The sequence below is a fragment of the Schizophyllum commune genome (assembly GCF_000143185.2).
Source record: "Schizophyllum commune H4-8 unplaced genomic scaffold SCHCOscaffold_5, whole genome shotgun sequence".
Taxonomy (NCBI): Eukaryota; Fungi; Basidiomycota; class Agaricomycetes; order Agaricales; family Schizophyllaceae; genus Schizophyllum; species Schizophyllum commune.
Window position 1 is genome coordinate 999,400 of NW_026089542.1, and position 18,171 is coordinate 1,017,570.

Here is an 18,171-nt window from a genome sequence, read left to right on the forward strand (position 1 = left end):
TGGTATACAGTGTGGGTATCTGCGGGAAGTGCTTTATGTACGCGTCCGAACTCGACTGTTTATAGCCGAGGCGGCGAGGTGCAGGTGTACAGTACGTGTTCTGTTCTAGGCGTATGGATACAGATGTGATCGTCACTTCTTGACTGCAAAATCGAACATCGTCTTGGTGGTTTTGTCCTCTATGATCGCGTAGCGGTGCTCGGGGAGGCGCTTGCCAGCCGCGATGCTCTCCGTCACCCATTCGGGCTTTACAACCTGGATCGGCGTCCTCGATTTCTTCGTCAAGAACTTCTGCGTCTTCGAACCGCTCAGCGGCATAGACGTGACGATGTGGGTTGCGCCGGACGGCGTCGGTCTGCAGAGAAACACGGCATGAGCATCAGGTGATGGTTTGTGGCGAGGTGGGCACCCACAACGTCGTAGCGCCGGCCCGAGCGGCCACACGCTTCATCTCGATGTCGGTCGTCCCGCGCAGGTAGCCGTTGAGGTATATGCGCACGCCGCGGAGGAGCTGAGATTCGGTGGGGGCGGCCTCGCTCTTCTGAACGGCGAGCTTCTCGGTGCGATCTTCAAGGTATTCGCGTCGGCCGTTCGCGGTGCGTTTGAAGCCACCGTTGGAGACTTGGTGGCCAGTGGATAAAGATACAATATGTTCTGTTGTAAGGGGGTGTATCAGCGTGTGCGAAGGAGTGGCAAACAACATCTGCCGCGCACCTGCGCGCTCGTAGGCATCTGAGTGAGTGATGGGGTTCGTCTCCTCGCCCAGTGTACTCAGCAGACGTTTGGTGAGTTGCGAATGGGTCATTTTATCGGCCCCTTCGATGGTAAACTTCTTCCTACGAGTGGCCATTAGCCCCGATACCTTGTTCCTCGCTGAGACTGCACTCACCGTTTCGCAGCCGGCCGCTCGTCAGCATCATAGGGAGAGAATCGCTTGGGCTTCTCTTCCTCCTTAACCTTGCCCGCCGACGCGCCCCCGCGCTTCGTAGTCGTCACGAACCTGTCCATAGTGGCGTCCGGAAATGTCAGGGTCCAAGTTCAACATGCACGCGTGAGTCACGCACGCGGGCCCGCCAACGAACTCAATTGTTTCTGTTTTTGTTTCCCACGTGCTCCCGCGGAGCTTTGCCCCTTTTCGGCGCTCAAGGCGCCACAACAGAGAATTGATGAGGCGGGCATCTCTTATCTTCCGTACTCGGCTCCCCCGCCTCTTCGTGCTCCCCCTCACGCAGCACGCGATGTCGACGAGGTCGTATAGGGATGCGGTGGACTGCCTGAACTCGCTGCAGTCGAACGCGGCGGCGCTGGAGGCCGTGCGCGCGTCGGGTGGCCGGCTGAGCGAGTTTGCGATCCCGGAGATGGTCGAGTATCTGGAGAGGATTGGGTATAAGGTGCGTGGGGTGCTGGAGGGAGGGATATAGGCTAACTATGTGGTAGACGGAAGACCTGAACGCGTTGAACGTGGTGCATATCACGGGCACGAAGGGGAAGGGCTCGACGAGCGCGTTTACCGACTCGATCATACGGGAAGCTGTACCGCAGTGGAAGATCGGTGTGTGGCAATACCATGCGCGCTTTAATACCCAGTTAACGCGTCTATGAAGGCCTCTATACGTCTCCCCACCTTGTCGCGGTGCGCGAGCGCATACGAGTCAATGGGCAGCCGATATCAGAGGATGACTTCGCAAAGTACTTCTTTGAAGTGTGGGATAGGCTGCAGGCCAACACCGAGGTGCGCCTTCATATACTATCAATGAGGGAACCATGCTGACTGCTTGCTACAGAGGAAGTTCCCCAGCACCACCGTCATGCCAGGGTACTTCCGCTTTGTCACCCTCATGGCCTTCCACACCTTCCTGCAAATGAAGGTTGATGCGACCATCTTGGAGGTCGGTGTCGGGGGCACGTACGACAGCACGAACATCGTACCAAAGCCTGTGGTAGCCGGGGTGACAGCACTGGGCATTGATCATGTCGCTGTGTTGGGGAAGACCCTGCGAGATATTGCATGGCAAAAGAGCGGCATCTACAAGGTGCGTCTCTCCAACATCATCTGGCTCTCTAGTGCTGATTTGTCCTCGTCCTTAGGAAGGCGTGCCTGCCTTGACTGTAGATCAGCCGCCAGAAGGCATGGAGGTCCTTCAGCAGCGCGCGCAAGAGTTGAAGGTATGCGTTATCAAGTTGTACGATACATCAATGCTGATTATATGCTCAGGCGTCCAGCTTCACCGTCGTGCCGCTCATGCCAGGCTTGTCCAAGGTCAAGCTAGGTAATGCGTGTCGTCAGACTTCGGTTGGTGCCGTCTGACCTTCACAAAGGGCTCCCCGGCACTCACCAGTTGCAAAACGCCAACCTAGCCGCCCACCTTGCGCACGAATTCCTGGCAGCCAAGGGCGTCGTTCCCCGAGAAAGCGAAGTCCTCTCCCCTCCCGTTGTCCGCGGTCTTCAGAAGGCGCGCTGGCCAGGACGTTGTCAGACCGTGCAAGACCCCAAGTACCCCGTCACCTGGTACCTCGATGGCGCGCACACCGTGGAAAGCCTCGAGTGCTGTATGCAGTGGTACACCTCGCCGCGTGTTGGCCTCACTGCGTCGCCTGAAGTCGATCCAGAGTTGCAGCTGCCGGAAGCTGGGTGGTTCTCCGCGTTGGCGAAGCGGTGGAGGATACCTGGGCTGTCGGTTGCGCCTGCGAAGCCTTCACGCGTGTTGATCTTCAACTGCACTAGCGGTCGTGCTGGGCCGTCGTTCTTGGGCACGATGTTGGAGAAGGTCGCCGCGCAGCTGAAGTTGCATGGGCGCGAGGGGGAATCGTTGTCGACGTTCTTTGACCGTGTTGTCTTCTGCGCGAACGTCACTTATGCGGATGGCGGGTTCAAGGGCGGTATGTACCCGTTTTTTTCACAAGTGAATGCCTGTTGATCAAACGATTCACAGATCTAACGACCAAGGCAATCCCTGAATCCGACCTTGCCGAGTTGAAGACTCAGCAGCAGTTGGCGAGCGCATGGAGGGAACTTGTACCCGACTTCCCAACAGAGCGTGTTCATGTCTTGCCTTCCATCGAGCATGCCGTGAAGATTGTGCGCTCTTCCGGAGCTAACCAGGTTCTGGTCACTGGCAGTCTGCATCTCGTTGGCGGTGTCATCGAGGTGGCGGGGCTGTCTGATGTTGCGCTATAGACTCTCTTGCATCCCATAGATATTTTGTGCTGTACGTCCGCCGCGCTGCCATCATTCTAGCCCGCATATCTAGAGGGCCTCATCTACTCACACCTTCAACAGGGTAATTTATCTGTATCATGTTACTTACGCTCAACGCATGTACTCGCTTTGTCGCACTACGCATCCTTTTTGGCTACCCGGGTTCCTCTCTCCGACGCCCGAGCCTGAGCTTGATTTGTGGCGAGCGAGTCTATTTGCTGCTGCTTGCGCGGGTGGGCGCAGATCGCGCGCTGTACGCGGTCACGGGTTAGGCATCTTGTTTCCCTCCGTCAACGGACTGCGCAGCGTCCTGCTCGCCCTCCCGCTCATTGACCAAGTGAATCCAGACCGCCGATGTACTCCTCGTTCAAACCTCCGGGCGACGTCGACGACGAGCGCGACGTCTTGCACTACCCCACGTCGTCAAACAACCCCTTCACGGGCGTGCAGGACAACGACCTGCCGGATGCCGCCTACGAGGACGCTGAGCGGAGAGAGGAACACGCTGGGGACTCGGACTACGCTCGCGGGCAACAAGGCCACCACTCGCGCTTCGTAGAACACCTTCCTTCGAACGATCAGACTGCTAGGGAGGACGACCGCGAAGCCCCGCCTCAGTGGCAGCTGCCCATCCAGTACGACTTTGAAAGCAACCCTCGCCAAGCGCCGGTCCCGCCTAGGCCTGCTGCTGCGCTCGGCCCGAACGCTCGCCACGCATCTCCTGGTGCTGATTCTCGCGCGAACTACGGACCCGCCTACGACGCTTCCCCTCGCAGCTCGCTTCGCAACTCCTACCCTCGCGTCCAACCAGACGATGTAGACCAACGATACTCGCTCTCCTCGTACCAGCATCCCTACGAAATCGAACCGCCCGCTGCTGCCCATCCAATCAACGGCGCCCATATAGCCCACCCTGCGTCTGTCACTCGCCGCTCTGCTCTGCGTCGATCGGTCAGCTTCGTTGACTCTCCCAAGCTCAACCAATACGACGTCGATGATATCGAGAGTCAAGACAATCGCGCCGAAGTCGACGAGGCCGAAAGCCGACCCTCGAAGACTCGCGGACTCACGACGTACATGCGCGAACTCTACGCTCTTCGGGATGACGATCCGGACAAGGGACACTACGGCGGCTCGGGTGACGACGAGGAAAACATGCGGCGACGTCCACACTACCAGTCTCAGGCGTCTTTCGTCTCAAACAACTCGGACTTCGAGGGGCTGGACCCTGACGATCCTATCGTGACAGGCAAGAAGGCGAACCAGTTAGAAGATCCAGAGGACGTCCGGAAGCACACTTTGCGGCAGATGGACTATCGGACGCGTCGCAAGCATCTGCAAAGGATTAAGATCGAGTTCAATATCTCTTGTGAGTACTGACAACGGTTGAACGAGTCAAAGCTGACCATCGTGTTCGTAGCAATGGAAGAGCGTCAACTTTTTCTGATCAAGCTCGCTCGTGCGCTCATGACATTCGGGGCCCCATCTCATCGTATCGAGTCTCAACTCAACGCGGCGGCTCGCATCCTCGAGGTCCAAGCCGAGTTCATCCATCTCCCCAGCGTTATCATCTGCTCCTTTGGCGACCAGGAATCGAACTGCTCCGAGACTCACTTTGTCAAGTGCCACAGTCGTCTGTCCTTGGGTGCTCTGCACAAGGTGCACATGATCTACCGGACAGTTGTCCACGACGAGGTGTCGGCGAAGAAGGCGAAGGAGCAACTGCACGACCTGCTGGAGGCACCGCCAACATACCCAGTTCCCTTCCGGATATTCCTCGCTTTCTGTTTGTCGGCGTTGATCTGCCCGCTTGCCTTTGGTGGGTCTTTTATAGACATGTGGATCGCTGGGGCCGGTGCGTTTGTGCTATCGGTACTGCAACTGTGCGCAACGAAGAGCGCGTTGTATGCGAATGTTTTTGAGTGCGTATACAGGCTTGAGGTTGTGTACAAGCTGCTAATCTGCTTTCAGAATTACGGTCGCCATCTTCGTGTCGTTCACTGCTCGTGGCTTGAGTAGCATCAGATCTAGGATCTTTTGCTACAGCGCCATCTCTTCCGCGGGCATCGTTGGTATTCTACCCGGATACCTCATTCGTAAGTGTATGGTATCCTTCCGCAGTGTCAACTTCTAACAATTTTGCAGTGAGTAGTTCCTTGGAGCTGGCCTCGAAAAACATCGTCTGTGGTAGTGTCAAGATGGTCTACGCTCTGATCTATACCCTTTTCCTTGTGCGTCACCCAGCTGCATGTTTCTGGTACCCTTTGCTGATGCCAGGTCTAGGGCTTCGGTCTCCAGATCGGCTCTGACTTCTATCTTCTGTTCGACAAAGGCATGCGACGCCAACTCGACGAGCTCTCGGCCAACATCTCTTCCACCGTCGCACTGACGGGTAGCTGGATGGCCGATAACGGGACGGTCAACAACAGCATCCCCGTCACTGGCACCTGGACTTTTACGCACTCCGTCCCCCTCAGCCAAACGAACGTCATCAACGGGTGCTACCGTCCGAAGAGCTTCCCATGGTACCTCCAGCCCTTCCCCATCTGGACGTCGGCTATCATCGTGCCCCTCTTTTCGACGCTCTCCTCCCTCGCGAACCTGCAGCCCTTCAGGAGCAAGCAGCTGCCGGTGATGGTGGTCATCTCGTGCTGCTCGTACGTGGCGAACAAGCTGGCGAATCACTATATTTTCAACCGGTCGGATGTCGTGAGCGCGATTGGGGCGTTTACGGTGGGCTTGTTGGGGAACGTGTACTCGCGCAAGATGGGCGGGACTGCGTTCACGTCTATGGTGACGGGTGTGTTGTTCTTGGTACCTGTAAGTGGGAAGTTCAACGTATGCTGAAATCTGCGACTGATCGTCTTCGTATAGTCTGGCTTGTCGCAAGCGGGAGGTATCACTGCAAGCGGCAGTGGTATCGACATTGGAGGCGCGATGATTGCGGTCACAATCGGTATCACTGTTGGGCTGTTCATGAGTCAGGCGCTTGTGTATACGTTCGGATCGCGCAAGAACGCCGCCGTCTTCTCCTTCTAACCGTCGATGGAGACTGAAGACGTATGAGATACCCCTACACTGTGATAGACTGCAGCTACACATTCCTTTCTGTATCGTACATGGTTACATATACAACTGTAAAACATCTAGTATAATCTGCTCAGAACATGACAGCGGCAGAGTTCTCGATTGCCTCAATGGACGTCTTGTGACCGACGAGCGTGCGGATGTTGTTGATGCCATACCTGCAGGCAGAGGTAAGCGATGGTAGCAAGGTGCGAAGGAGACGGCATACCGAATCATAGTCGGTCGCTCCAAGCTCAACCCCCAGCCGTGGACGCGGACGTCCTTGGGGAAGCCCATGGGTTCCAACATTTCTGGTCGGAACATACCACTATTGCCGACCTCAACCCACTTTTGCAGCATGGGGTGGAAGGCGAAGATCTCGAGGGAAGGCTCCGTGTACGGGTTGTATGCGGGCTTGAAGCGCACCTGCTCGATGCTCATCTTCGCGAAGAAGACGCGCATGAAGCCGATGAGGTCGGCGAGCGTGAGTCCGCGGTCCGCGACGACGCCCTCGACCTGGTGGAACTCCGCGAGATGCGTCGCGTCCATTGTCTCGTTGCGGAACACGCGGTCGATGCTGAAGAGCTTCGCGGGGCGGAAGCCGTCGTCGCGCGCGGGCTCGCCAGTTGCCGTCAAGTCCGCTGCGCCGTGCGTGAACTCGGACGCGTCCGACTCGGTCTCCTCCCCCCTGCACTTTGCGGCGAGCTTGTAGAGCATGCGCGCGGAGGAGGCGGTGGTGTGCGTGCGGAGGAGGAGCTTGCGGGACTCGTCGGGCTGCCAGGGCGCGCGGTAGCCGATCGAGTCGAAGCCGCCGTGCTCGTGGATGGTCGAGACGCGCTTGTAGTACTCGTGGTCGGGCGCCTTGGACTCCTTGGGGTCGGAGAGGTAGAAGGTGTCCTGCAGGTCGCGCGCGGGGTGCTGCTGCGGGACGAAGAGCGCGTCGAAGCACCAGAAGCCGGACTCGACGAAGGATTGGGTGGGCATTTCGGAGAAGCCCATCTCGAGGAAGATGTCGCGGATCTCTTCGCGGACTTTGAGCAGGGGGTGGAGCGCGCCGCCTGCGGTGGGGATGCCGTCGGCTTCGAAGTTGTACTTCTTGAAGTTGGCCGTTTTCCATGATCCTCTGTACGAGGTCAGTGATGCACATTTGAGGAGGGAGACGACTCACGATGCTATCATATCGGCAGTGAGATCGGTCTCAGGTTTGGCGGTAGATGTGCTGAAGTTCGGGCCCTTGTGGACGGTGAACCATTGTCCCTTCCTTCACATCCAGTCAGTCGAGGGATACGCGCATGATCGCGGTGAACGCACTTTTGCACGACCAGCTTCCGTTTCTTAAGATCGGCAAGCACCTTCTCGCCCGACTTCAGCGTCCCCGTCGTCTCGATCTCCTGGAGGTCTAATTGTGTCTGATCTTGGATTTCTGACACCTACGTAGGTTTAGCGTATGCTCAGAGGATTGAATGGGCAAACGCACGATTTTGACCAAGCCATCTCCCTCTTTGCCTATCCATCCATTCTTGAAAGCGCGCCCTTGCCCCACTTTTGCGGTCTCATCACCAACAGCCTTCTTCAACGCAGGTATGAGGAGGGGGGCGCCCTGCCCTTTCGGTGGTACAGCATGCCATACCCGCGCTTCGTGCGATCCCTCCTTCACGATCTGCTGTCCCTCTGCAGTCAAGACATAGGTGAAGACTTCATGAGTGTCATATGTTATCATCTGAGCAGCGGCTTAGCCCAAGAATATTGTATGTCACTACTCCGACGCACCTCCCGACTCGACAAGGAGTTGAGCGCGCCGAGGATGGCGATCTGAGCATCACTAGAGGTCGCTGGCTGACTTTGCCCTGGTATCGTGAGGGACCTGGTGTCCTTGATCTCCTTTTCCCTGTCCAAGGTGTCGAGAACGAGTTGTTGTAGTGCCTCCGCCATCGTCGTTGACGTTGAAGAGCTTTCCCCGTCGCTGTTGCTTGTGGCGTGCGTGACTCGAATGCGGCTCGTCGGCCCGAGTGACGGGCGCTTATTCCAAAATTTCGAACTTCAGTCCGCACATGTGGCGCTCGCTCAGGATTCCTGCTCGTTGTACATCCTCTGCCGTCTTGAAAGGTAGCAGCGTCTGCAGGGGCCTCGTAATCTCAAAGCTTTCTCCTCTGCCAACTCGGTCGCTCTCGACAAGTCTATCCAGGCGTACACCCCCTGCCAAAGGGCTCACCCTCTCGGATGCCCAACGAAAGACAATTTACGCACTCTCTACACCTCCTGGACGAGGCGGCATAGCTGTCATACGGATATCTGGTCCAGACGCCTTACAAGCATGGGCGAAACTTGTTGTATTGCAAGGCCGCCAGCAGTCTTCACTGCCAAAACCATGGCGTGCCTACCGATGCCGCGTCGTGCACCCGAGTCATAAGGAACCCATAGACGACGGACTGGCTATCTACTTCCGCGGTAAGCGCGCAAATCCCGCCTGGGCCTTCCCTTTGTTGACCAGACAAGGCCCAAAGTCGTTCACGACCGAGGACGTCGTCGAGCTGCACGTGCACTCCGGACGTGCCATCGTGTCGTCGCTTCTGTCGGCCATCTCGGCGCTTCCATTCTGCAGGCCAGCAGAAGCGGGCGAGTTCACGAAGCGCGCCTTCCTGGGCGGCCGCCTCGACCTCACCCAGGCGGAGGGCCTGAAGGACCTCATCGACGCCGAGACGGAGGGCCAGCGGCGCATCGCGCTGAATGCTGCGAGGGTGCGCGCGTACGCGTGCTTCGGGTGCGCAGATAGGCTGACTCGCTCCTCAGGGCAGTAATCGTGCGCTCTACGAAGACCTCCGCAATCGCGCCATCCACTGCCTCGCCCAAGTCGAGGCGCTCATCGACTTCGGCGAGGGCGACGACATCGAGGAAGGGGTCCTCGACCAAGGTACGCGCAGACACAGCGCGCAGCGCAGTCGTCTCGCTGATCGCCTCGCCCCCACAGCACGCACCGAGGCGCGCGAGCTCCTCGCATCCCTACACCGACACCTCGCCGACGGCCGACGCGGCGAGATCGTGCGCGCGGGGGTGCGCCTCGCGCTCTTTGGGCCGCCGAACGCTGGGAAGAGCAGTCTGTTGAACTGCCTCGCGCAGCGCGAAGCAGCGATTGTGACGCCTGTCCCCGGGACAACGCGCGATATCCTCGAGCTTGGGCTCGACCTCGGCGGACTCCCCATCCGCGTGTCAGACACGGCTGGCCTGCGTGCCACCCAGGACGAGGTGGAGGCTATTGGGATAGAGCGTGCAAAGCGAGCGTGAGTGGGGTCGGCTATAGGGTCGCCCCAAAGGCTGATTGAGACCTTCAGTATCGAGGGCGCTGACGTCGCGCTCTGCATTCTATCTCTGCCCGACTGTGTTCGAGATGGGGGCATCCAGGTTCCAGAATACGTGAAGACCATGATCACGCCAGAAACGTACTTCCTGTTCAACAAGAGCGACCTTGCTACGCCTGAGCAGTTAAGGGCAGCCGCGACTGTGCCCAGGTCATGGGTCACTAGCTTGATAACGAAGGAGGGCACCTCTTCGTTCATTGACGGCTTCACGACCGAGCTACAGTCTCGGTGAGTATTTTCTACCCCTTTAACATTCCAGATACTGAGGATCCCAGCTACCATCTCGACGGCGTATCTGAAGACCCGCCTCTCATTACCCACGCACGCCACCGCGTGCACCTGGAGTCTGCCGCGCGATTCGTTCAGGCATTCCTCGAGTCCTGTATGTATTCTAGAGCGGCCCTATCACTCGTCCAATGCTAACGCACCCATTCCCAGCCGACGAAGATGTGATAATGGGAGCAGAAGAGCTTCGCTACGCCGCACAGGCAATTGGGAAAATTTCGGGTCACATAGATGTTGAGGACATCCTCGACAGCGTGTTCAATGATTTCTGTATTGGGAAGTAGGCGCGCACTCAGTAGTGAGAGTGCATCCAACGGTCTTCTGAACTTCTCGGCCGGATGGCCACAATGTCTAGTTCGCAATATCAGATGGGCCATTGGGTCCTCACAAGCGCTGTGATTTTGTGCAGCCAACCAGTGTTCGTACAACCCAAATGACTCGATGCCTACTCGGAGTAGAGCACTCCTCGTGCGGCGCAGAACGTTTGTTATGCCCAGGCCACCTAAGGGGCGGCGGGTTTCCTGCCCTCGCCCTTTTCCGGCATATCTTCTGGGCCGCCCATGATGACTGCACGAGCACCTGAATCAGCAGACAATCAGGGAACGTGATGGCCGACGTACGTATCGAGACGAGAACAGCCGCGATGTACATCCAGTACTTCTGGATGAACGACTTCTCGGGAGGCGGCTGTACTGGGGCGCCCTCGGCGCTGAGCTGGGGTGGCGCGCGCAGTTCTGGCCTGCAGGGTGGCGTCAGCCCACCACGGTGGCACGAGAGAAGGTCACGAAAACACGCACACTGGGGGCAGGGTAGGCCCACGCACGGTCACGGTACGATTCAGCGTGTCCGCGCGTGCTGCGTATGCCTCCAGGGCGTTCACAAGTTCAGTCTCCGGCTTGCACGACCCACCAGGCGCCACAAAAAAGTCGACCGCGAAGGGGGTCGCGTCCCCGCGCGCGTCCTCCGCAGTGTGGAGGACAAGCATCTCGGAGGTGGCCGACGCGAGCTGGCACTGCGGGGAAATGTGTCAGCCACTGTGCCCCAGCTCTGACGCCCCAGACTGGGGTCGGGTAGAGAATACGGGGCCAGACTTGGCGAGGCGGGGCGTCGTTATGCGTGCCGCAGGCGCGCCCGGCCGGGGCAGCATACGTCTGTTCGGCACGAAGCGGGGAAAGGTACTCACGGCTTTGACGGACGACGTGGGCCAGCGCTCGGGGGACGTCTCGCCCGCGGGGGCGAGGGCGAGCTGGTACAGCGCAACGTCGGAGGCAGACGCGGGGAGCGCGCGTGCCAGGGTCGTGAGTGCGTCAGCGGGCGAGCCGGTCGAGGCGTACGTGGGCCCGCCCGCGCTGCTGGAGGTGGAGACGACCCCGCGGAGGGTGAATTCTCCCGCAGGCGCGTCGCGCGAGAGCACCCGGTGGTATACGTTTAGTTCCGCGGCGTGGCTCGTAGCGGCGAGACCGAGAAGAGCAGAGAGAAGCGGTTGGAGTCTCATGGGGGCGGCTGTTGGGGGCAGAAACGTTGCGTGGCGACTGACAGGGCCAGGACGAGATCTGCCCGGTGCTGTGACAGACGTGGTCGAGACGAGGTCCGTTCACTTGCCTTTTCGGGCTCAAAAAACGTGACTGCAGCCAATGGGAGAGTCGCGGCCGTTGCCGAGGACGTCGTCTGGCCCCTCTCCTCGGGCTCCACTCCTTTTTCAACAGCACCTTCAGGCTTTTGTGGAGTACTCAGAACGCATCTATCTAGTGGCCTTTTCTGCATCTTCACACAGACAGTTCTCAAGCTTTGGCCTGGTCGACGTCGAGAATATTGAGCTACAAATCTCCGAAGCTCACGTGGGTACAGACGCAGGTCGCTGGTTGGTCTGGACAATGGCCGTCTACAGATTGTATCAGTGAATCATAGGCCTCGACGCGAGGTTACAGTGGTTAGAGTTCGAGAGCCTAGGACTGAACTCGTATATTAAAGCGCGCCCATGCTGCACGCGAGTACTCTCATACCCCCCACTTTATGTGACACACTTGAACGAACCAATTAGCGTTATAGTGCGTCGCGTTCGTCGTCCCCCGGCTGTCGCGCGCTCACCTACCCTCCGCAGCGCACTTACCCGTCTATAAGACACCCCACCCTCGAGATGGCCACAGATATGCTTGACTCCCTCGTCGTCTACTACCAGCAGCAGCAGATGTGGGCCTGCGCCGCCCGCGCGGCTGTCCACGATGTCATCGAAGACCAGGAGGAGGTCGACCCCATGGAGGAGGACGAGCCGTACACCTCCTCGTCTTCATTCCAGTCCTCTCCCGCCGACTCGCCCGAGGTCGAGACCGTATCCCCTATACCCGTGAAAGAGGAGGAAGAGACGCGCGCCATGATCCACCACGCGGAGCCGCCCCCGTCTCGGCGTCGAAGCTCGTCCGCGTCGGACGTCGTGCTGCAGAAGAAGAAGGCTCTCCGCGCGCGCATGGAGGGCAGGTCGCTGCCCCACCGGCCGAAGTCGCCCAAGCAGGATATCGTCCGGCGGGTGCGCCAGCTGCGCGAGTTGAAGTACCTCTGGGCGCAGCCCCGCGTCGACATGCTCGACCTGTACCGGACGTTGACGGAGACGCGCATGAACAGCTGCCGGAGACTGGAGCGGCTCGTGCGCCACGCGAACAGGAGCGAATACAGCGCTGTCCACTAGCTTTCGGTGAGTCGCCATAGTATAGTCCCCGGCCCGTTCGACAAGGGCTGACCAGAAGCCCACAGTGTAACATTGCATCGTACAGTCGCATCGCATCCGATACCCTGTTGTATCGCTTCGATACCCTGTTGTATCCCCTACCTCTTGTGAACGTCTTCAGTGGGACATTCATCTCGGATTGCAGCACTGAGCACTCATCATAGTTCCTCGCTTTCGAGCATCGTAGTACATATCTTATTCACCCTGTATCGATATAGTCACTAGTTATCAGCCGATTCAAGTGGTTCGACGTGGACGTACGTGGCCCGAATGGCGAGGTCAGTGTCAAGAAAAAGTTCGTTGGTGATGGGGCGTGGATGGGGCCATAATAGATACTGCCAAAGGGAGTTAGATGTCAAAGCAAAACTTCCGCTTTTGGAAGCACGTGCGTGAGGGACCTGGGAAACTCAGCGACGGCGACCTCGTTCTGACCGTCATCTCCTCCTCGTCGTCTGCCTATATCCCACATCTAGATGTCCCACAGATATGCGCCACTCTCTAATCCCGTCGACGATGCATCCCGCGAAATGGACGAAGCCTTTGCCGGCAGCGACGACGAAGACGACGGCCTGAACGATGACGACGCCGCCGCCGAGACCCGCCCGCTCAATCCCTCGGGCCACAGCGCCTCCGCGGCTGCGCCGCCCATGCACAGTCCTCCGCCCTCTAACGCGCCGCTCCCTGCCTCGTATGACTTTGAGAACTTTGATTACGCCAGCATGCCCCCTCCCGGTGCGAAGCCATCAATGCTGTGCATCGCAATCGCTAATCCCCCGCAGGCTCGCCCCCGGGCCCGACGACGAGGGCGCTCCCCAACCACTGGGGCAACGACAACGGCGTCGTCCCCGATTTCGACAACGAAGCTCCCCAGCGCCCGACGACGCGGGGGAACTGGCTGAGGAGGAAGGCCGCGTCCGTTCTGCCGACCACAATCGTGCGCCGATTCGCGCTGGACTACGAGCGCCCGACAGGCCCGATAGGCGGCGGGACGTCGAACGACGGCGTTTTTGCCAACGTATCTGCTAAGCCGACAGCGCCTGTGCGGATCAACGAAGGTGTGTGGCCCGTATATCATGCTCGACCGCCAGCTCACTGCGTTGGCAGGCGACGATACGTATATCGTCCCCGAAGACACACGAGCAGAAGCACCGCCCTCGTATCAAGCCGCACAGCAAGACTCCGTCCCGCCATACTGGGATAACACCGTCCACGCCGCGTTCTCCCCCGAGGTGGCGGGCGAGATGCTCGTGGACTCGATGCCCACGGGTACGGTGTTCAGCTTCATGTGGAACATGCTCGTCTCGATATCCTTCCAGTTCGTCGGCTTCCTCCTCACCTACGTCCTTCACACGACGCACGCTGCGCGGCTTGGCTCGCGCGCGGGTCTTGGTGTCACGCTCATCCAGTACGGTTTTGCTTTACGGAATCGGTTGGACAGCAACACATCGGGTCTACAAGACGAGAATTCATGGAGTAATCCAGAGGAGCCACGTCCATCCTTCTCGACGGCTGCCGAGGCTGACTCGTTCTATGGCGGCGATTTCCCCGATAACTCGACATCGCCGTTTGCGAATCTCACTGAGGAGCAAGCCTCACAGCTCGTTGCCGATGCTACGACAGAATGGCTCTCGTTCTTCCTGATGACCGTCGGTAAGTAACCACCGCTGTACCCCTTTCCGGTGTACTCATCATCGTCGCATCAGGCTGGTTCATCCTTCTGACTTCCGTGCTGGGCTTCTGGCGTGTAAAGCGTTGGGAGCGTGGGATTCTCACCTCGCAGCAAGCTGCTAACCTGACTCCTGCCGCCCGCGAGCAGGAACAGGCACTGCTTGGACGTATCGAGCGTGCGTTTGGCGTGCAGTTGCCCTCCCGCTCCGCGGGCGACTTCTTCCGCACGGGCTTTGGCCTCAGCCGCAGCAATCACGATGATGAGGACTCGCACCATCTACAGGCTGTAGAGGAGGGTCATGCTCCTGCGCGGGAGGAGGCCGACCTGACGATCGAGATCGACCCGAATGACCCGAATCGGGAGCGGATCCTGCGGGAGGCACTGGAGAACGAGCGGCGGTTGCAGGAGCATCTGCGCGCCGCTGGCTTGATCTAATACGGAGCTCTTGTGTAAGAGGGCATGCATGCACACATCATCCCAGTACATTCGTTCGTCTGTTTCCTATCTCTTTGCATGATGTCTGCTCGGACAGTTGCAGTGTACCAATACCTATAAGTATCATATCATTATATCTGGGTCGCGTTTTATCATACGCTGCTTTGAAGATAGGACGGTTTATCCACCGGTTCAAGCGGTTTTGAGGCAAGGTACAAAGGCTTCCTGATATGGTTATCGCCGTGTTCGACTTGTCTTCGACCATCTTGGCGCCGACCCTTGCTGATCATGGCGATAACCATTCGCAAGGCAACATCGGAAGACGCCCCTGCGCTGTCACGCATCTGCCTCCTCACTGCCGATGCTGGCAAGTCCGCAGAGGCGTTGCACGAATTCGGTGACCTGCCAGGCCTGGTGTTCTCCGTGCCCTACGTGCAGCTCCCGACGACATGGGCCTTCGTCTTGCAGGACGACATCACGGGCGAAGTAGTGGGCTACACCGTCGGCTCGACCGACACGCGCGCCTACGAGGCGTACGCGCAGGAGCACTGGTGGCCGCGCTGGGCAGCGGAGTACCCGCCGGAGCGCACGACGCGCGAGGCGGACCTCAAGTACGCGAAGCTGCTGCGAAATATGTTTACCGCGCCAGAGGCATGCATAGCATTCAGCCCGGCGCATTTGCATATCAACATCCTGGACAGGTACCAGGGGCAGGGATGGGGAAGGAGGCTCATCGCAAGGGCGGTAGAGTATCTGAGTGGGGAGGGGTTGGAGGGGTTGTGGTTGGGGATGGACCCGAGGAATACAGCGGCGAGGGCGTTTTATGAGAAGTTGGGATTTGAGCCGATTGAGGGGGCGGACGCTAATAACATGGGCTTGAGGTTCGATAATTTCAAGGGCCCGAAGAACCCAAGTCAGGCAGCATAAGCGCCTGCACTCGGCTTGCTTGTACAACAACAGTACTCATACAACATACAACCGCGTTTAAATGATACACTTTTCATCTACATACCCTTTCTCTACCTGCGGCTAATCGTCGTTCGTCCAGATCTTCTGCATCTGCTTCTTGAACGGCTCGAGGCTGAATTCGACCGCAGAGCAAGGGAAGCCGATCTCGAACTTCTCGAGCACGCTCGGGTGCAGGACGCCGAGCTCGCCGATGATGAGATCCTTCTTGGTGTGGAGTGTCGCCTTGATGTCCTCCTTCAGCTCGGAGAGCTTGGTGTGCTTGACGGGGGCGGGGCGGTAGTGGATAGTTGCGCAGCGGCCGGGGAAGTAAGCGGGGTCTGTATGAGAATCAGCCATTTGTCAACTCTGTCGAAACAGATAGAGAAACGCACCACTGCTCTCCTTTATATAATACCCCGTCTCCGCCTTGAAGTCCGTGCTGCTGATCCTCGGCACCTCCAGCATCCGCATCGCGCGGTCCAACAGCCCATGCACCATCTCGAACCCGGCGGTCTTGTTGCACCACACCGCGGCCGCGTGCCGCTCGTTGCGCGCCTGCCGCTCGCGCGACGTGTCCTTGAACACGACGTCGCTCGCCTCAAAGATGTGGATCGGCAGCGCGTGTGAGCGATTCTCGCGGATCGTCTTCAACAGTCCGGGGAGGAGGGTGGTGCGCACGACCTGGAACTCGATGCTCTTGGGGTTGGCAATCTTTACGGCGGTCTTGCCGTCGTCTTCCCTGTTGAGCCATTCAAAGTTCTCTTCGTGAGAGCACTGGAGAAGTGTGTTAGAGAGCGATGAAGACATGAACAGAGGTAAAGAGGCGTACGAGGATCAGGGGGAGTGCCTCAACCCAACCCGCGAGCGCCCACTCGCGACGGATGACATCGCTCAGCTTCCCAATGGCAAGCGGCTGCGCGACAGTGCTCGTTCGCGGGAACTTGTGCGGCAGGTTGTTGAAGCCATACGCAATTGCCGCGTCCTCCATAACATCGCACTCGTGCAGGATATCTGGCCGCGTGACAGGGATGTTGAGCAGGACCTCGTCGGGATTGTTTTCCGAGAGGGTGGGGTAGAGCGACATCTTCTTCAGCAGGTAGGCCACTTGCGGTGCATTGAGGTCGAGGCCGGTACATGAGTTGACGTAGGAGGCGTGGGCGGAGGTGGGGCGCTCGGTGAGGTTGGGGAAGATGTGCGCCTTGCCGTCGGGCATGACGACCTTGACGGGCTCGATCCTACGAGAAGTGAGGCGGGTATACACGAGAGTCAAAGGAGACGACGTACGTGTAGGGCTCCGCGCAGTATTCTGAGAACATAGTGGCGACGATGTTCACGACGATGTTCAGCTTCGTTTGGTCGGTGGCTGTCACGTCGATGAACACATTACGCGTGTTCAGAGTGATCTTGCTGTGCTCGGAGTTGATGATGGGGGGCATAGACGCTACCCGATCTTCAGCGTCGTAGATGATGGGGTAGACAGGCGAGTCGCGGATGATGGGCAGGTATTTTGCGAGGTGCTTCTCTTTCTGAACATCTGTTAGCAGAATGCAATACTTCCAAGTTGAGGGACTCGCCTCGTACACCGTCATGAGCTCCTCCGCCGTGTACTCCTTGTCCTTGTTGAGGGGAACGAACTTGATGTCCTTCGGTGGGCGCGCTTCATAGCGGAAGGGTCCCTTCAAGGTATCGAGATCGTGGGTACCGATGGCAACAAGTTGTCTTCTCCGGCAAATATTTTGGTGTAACTTGTCCTGCAATTCGATGAAGGATTGGTACGATCGCTCGGTGAACTTGACGTTGCGGAGGATCGCTGATGCGAAGTAGGGACGAATCTTCGCAGTCTGCACGAGTAATGAGCATGCATTATGGAGATAAAGGAGCACTACGCACCTCCTTGTCCACATTAACCGTTACCAGGGCAGAGTCTCCACCCGCAGGATGGACGAGCTTGTACCGCGGCGGCTCCTCCTTCCCCAGGAAGACGCGAAGTGCGCGGGCCAACCCTTCTATACACAGCAGATCATATCTGGCAGAGTTTGAGAGTCCGTGTGGATGTGCATCTTTGGTTATACCTGTTGGCTGGGACCTCGATTTTGAGTTGCTAGAGTACGATCAGCAAACGGTATGGGCTGTAGACTGTAGACGCACTGGACGTTCCGCGGGTAGCCCCTTCTTCTTGAGCTCTTCTACCTCCTCCGTGGTCTGATGCAGGGTGAGGACTGATACTTTGAAAAGCATGCACGGCATACATCTTCGTCTAATTCCAGGCCGTAGTCGAAGCATAGTTTGTCAAACTCGTCAGATGCTGTCCTTGCCTCAGCATGCAGTCACAGAGCGTAAATGTTCTCCCTACAGTACTTCTGCCCCAGACGCTCCCATAGGTCTTCCTTGTCAACAGCGACGGTGGGCATCTTGATCGAGTCACGGCGGAGGGAAAGAACAATGGATTTCCTTTCTCGGACACATCATGATCATCGACGCGGGCGCTTAG

General features: G+C 58.3%; 10 protein-coding genes across 10 annotated transcripts; 6 read left to right on the plus strand and 4 right to left on the minus strand.

Annotated features, from left to right (window-relative positions):
• Positions 1-132: 132 nt before the first annotated feature.
• Positions 133-805, minus strand: SCHCODRAFT_02499337 (uncharacterized protein; the record flags this gene model as incomplete). The annotated part of the gene is made up of 3 exons (XM_003037825.1): positions 133-355; positions 414-654; positions 715-805. 3 exons carry the CDS (start codon positions 803-805, stop codon positions 133-135), a joined length of 555 nt encoding a protein of 184 aa, XP_003037871.1.
• Positions 806-1,189: 384 nt separating this feature from the next.
• Positions 1,190-3,370, plus strand: SCHCODRAFT_02621741 (FolC bifunctional protein). Its single transcript, XM_050345080.1, has 8 exons — positions 1,190-1,391; positions 1,438-1,552; positions 1,605-1,732; positions 1,785-2,033; positions 2,089-2,166; positions 2,216-2,270; positions 2,320-2,880; positions 2,934-3,370. The coding sequence occupies exons 1-8, from the start codon at positions 1,239-1,241 to the stop codon at positions 3,176-3,178; spliced, it is 1,584 nt and encodes a 527-aa protein (XP_050200450.1). The 5' UTR covers positions 1,190-1,238; the 3' UTR covers positions 3,179-3,370.
• A 1,296-nt stretch (positions 3,371-4,666) lies between these two features.
• SCHCODRAFT_02498828 (uncharacterized protein) lies at positions 4,667-6,238 on the plus strand (the record flags this gene model as incomplete). Its single annotated transcript, XM_003036476.1, has 6 exons — positions 4,667-5,145; positions 5,171-5,295; positions 5,345-5,430; positions 5,483-5,520; positions 5,677-6,019; positions 6,074-6,238. 6 exons carry the CDS (start codon positions 4,667-4,669, stop codon positions 6,236-6,238), a joined length of 1,236 nt encoding a protein of 411 aa, XP_003036522.1.
• Positions 6,239-6,359: 121 nt separating this feature from the next.
• SCHCODRAFT_02501434 (uncharacterized protein) lies at positions 6,360-8,197 on the minus strand (the record flags this gene model as incomplete). Its single annotated transcript, XM_003037826.2, has 6 exons — positions 6,360-6,444; positions 6,495-7,388; positions 7,434-7,526; positions 7,577-7,695; positions 7,743-7,985; positions 8,036-8,197. The coding sequence occupies 6 exons, from the start codon at positions 8,195-8,197 to the stop codon at positions 6,360-6,362; spliced, it is 1,596 nt and encodes a 531-aa protein (XP_003037872.1).
• A 119-nt stretch (positions 8,198-8,316) lies between these two features.
• SCHCODRAFT_02499766 (tRNA modification GTPase TrmE) lies at positions 8,317-10,190 on the plus strand (the record flags this gene model as incomplete). The annotated part of the gene is made up of 7 exons (XM_003036477.1): positions 8,317-8,713; positions 8,762-9,003; positions 9,056-9,176; positions 9,234-9,543; positions 9,595-9,849; positions 9,897-10,003; positions 10,060-10,190. The coding sequence occupies 7 exons, from the start codon at positions 8,317-8,319 to the stop codon at positions 10,188-10,190; spliced, it is 1,563 nt and encodes a 520-aa protein (XP_003036523.1).
• On the minus strand, positions 9,942-11,569 carry SCHCODRAFT_02621748 (uncharacterized protein). The gene is made up of 5 exons (XM_003037827.2): positions 11,090-11,569; positions 10,704-10,918; positions 10,527-10,645; positions 10,060-10,473; positions 9,942-10,003 (listed from the first exon to the last, which is right to left on the minus strand). The coding sequence occupies exons 1-4, from the start codon at positions 11,399-11,401 to the stop codon at positions 10,409-10,411; spliced, it is 711 nt and encodes a 236-aa protein (XP_003037873.1). The 5' UTR covers positions 11,402-11,569; the 3' UTR covers positions 9,942-10,003; positions 10,060-10,408.
• A 338-nt stretch (positions 11,570-11,907) lies between these two features.
• On the plus strand, positions 11,908-12,885 carry SCHCODRAFT_02621753 (uncharacterized protein). Its single transcript, XM_003036478.3, has 2 exons — positions 11,908-11,954; positions 12,008-12,885. Exon 2 carries the CDS (start codon positions 12,044-12,046, stop codon positions 12,587-12,589), a length of 546 nt encoding a protein of 181 aa, XP_003036524.2. The 5' UTR covers positions 11,908-11,954; positions 12,008-12,043; the 3' UTR covers positions 12,590-12,885.
• Positions 12,886-13,086: 201 nt separating this feature from the next.
• SCHCODRAFT_02621760 (uncharacterized protein) lies at positions 13,087-14,810 on the plus strand. Its single transcript, XM_003036479.2, has 4 exons — positions 13,087-13,360; positions 13,408-13,683; positions 13,733-14,278; positions 14,332-14,810. Exons 1-4 carry the CDS (start codon positions 13,156-13,158, stop codon positions 14,730-14,732), a joined length of 1,428 nt encoding a protein of 475 aa, XP_003036525.2. The 5' UTR covers positions 13,087-13,155; the 3' UTR covers positions 14,733-14,810.
• Positions 14,811-14,977: 167 nt separating this feature from the next.
• SCHCODRAFT_01221126 (acyl-CoA N-acyltransferase) lies at positions 14,978-16,019 on the plus strand. The gene has a single exon (XM_003036480.2). The coding sequence runs from the start codon at positions 15,021-15,023 to the stop codon at positions 15,657-15,659; it is 639 nt and encodes a 212-aa protein (XP_003036526.1). The 5' UTR covers positions 14,978-15,020; the 3' UTR covers positions 15,660-16,019.
• On the minus strand, positions 15,425-18,125 carry SCHCODRAFT_02621763 (phenylalanyl-tRNA synthetase). The gene is made up of 10 exons (XM_003037828.2): positions 18,034-18,125; positions 17,930-17,985; positions 17,829-17,882; positions 17,753-17,781; positions 17,571-17,706; positions 17,255-17,521; positions 16,965-17,206; positions 16,510-16,915; positions 16,073-16,454; positions 15,425-16,018 (listed from the first exon to the last, which is right to left on the minus strand). Exons 1-10 carry the CDS (start codon positions 18,089-18,091, stop codon positions 15,762-15,764), a joined length of 1,887 nt encoding a protein of 628 aa, XP_003037874.1. The 5' UTR covers positions 18,092-18,125; the 3' UTR covers positions 15,425-15,761.
• Positions 18,126-18,171: the final 46 nt, after the last annotated feature.

What these genes read in the sequence shown, in the direction of transcription:
- SCHCODRAFT_02621753 (XM_003036478.3), top strand. Translation starts at nt 12,044, where the DNA reads ATGGCCACAGATATGCTTGACTCCCTCGTCGTCTACTACCAGCAGCAG.
- SCHCODRAFT_02621741 (XM_050345080.1), top strand. Translation starts at nt 1,239, where the DNA reads ATGTCGACGAGGTCGTATAGGGATGCGGTGGACTGCCTGAACTCGCTG. An exon ending in TGTACCGCAGTGGAAGATCG is followed by an intron (nt 1,553 to 1,604) that starts GTGTGTGGCAAT and finishes GCGTCTATGAAG; the next exon opens with GCCTCTATACGTCTCCCCAC. An exon ending in GGCTGCAGGCCAACACCGAG is followed by an intron (nt 1,733 to 1,784) that starts GTGCGCCTTCAT and finishes TGCTTGCTACAG; the next exon opens with AGGAAGTTCCCCAGCACCAC.
- SCHCODRAFT_02621748 (XM_003037827.2), bottom strand. Translation starts at nt 11,401, where the DNA reads ATGAGACTCCAACCGCTTCTCTCTGCTCTTCTCGGTCTCGCCGCTACG. An exon ending in CCACGTCGTCCGTCAAAGCC is followed by an intron (nt 10,919 to 11,089) that starts GTGAGTACCTTT and finishes ATTTCCCCGCAG; the next exon opens with TGCCAGCTCGCGTCGGCCAC. An exon ending in GGGCCTACCCTGCCCCCAGT is followed by an intron (nt 10,646 to 10,703) that starts GTGCGTGTTTTC and finishes GCCACCCTGCAG; the next exon opens with GCCAGAACTGCGCGCGCCAC.
- SCHCODRAFT_01221126 (XM_003036480.2), top strand. Translation starts at nt 15,021, where the DNA reads ATGGCGATAACCATTCGCAAGGCAACATCGGAAGACGCCCCTGCGCTG.
- SCHCODRAFT_02621763 (XM_003037828.2), bottom strand. Translation starts at nt 18,091, where the DNA reads ATGCCCACCGTCGCTGTTGACAAGGAAGACCTATGGGAGCGTCTGGGG. An exon ending in GGCTACCCGCGGAACGTCCA is followed by an intron (nt 17,782 to 17,828) that starts GTGCGTCTACAG and finishes ATCGTACTCTAG; the next exon opens with CAACTCAAAATCGAGGTCCC. An exon ending in CGGTTAATGTGGACAAGGAG is followed by an intron (nt 17,522 to 17,570) that starts GTGCGTAGTGCT and finishes TTACTCGTGCAG; the next exon opens with ACTGCGAAGATTCGTCCCTA.
- SCHCODRAFT_02621760 (XM_003036479.2), top strand. Translation starts at nt 13,156, where the DNA reads ATGGACGAAGCCTTTGCCGGCAGCGACGACGAAGACGACGGCCTGAAC. An exon ending in CGCCAGCATGCCCCCTCCCG is followed by an intron (nt 13,361 to 13,407) that starts GTGCGAAGCCAT and finishes AATCCCCCGCAG; the next exon opens with GCTCGCCCCCGGGCCCGACG. An exon ending in GCCTGTGCGGATCAACGAAG is followed by an intron (nt 13,684 to 13,732) that starts GTGTGTGGCCCG and finishes CTGCGTTGGCAG; the next exon opens with GCGACGATACGTATATCGTC.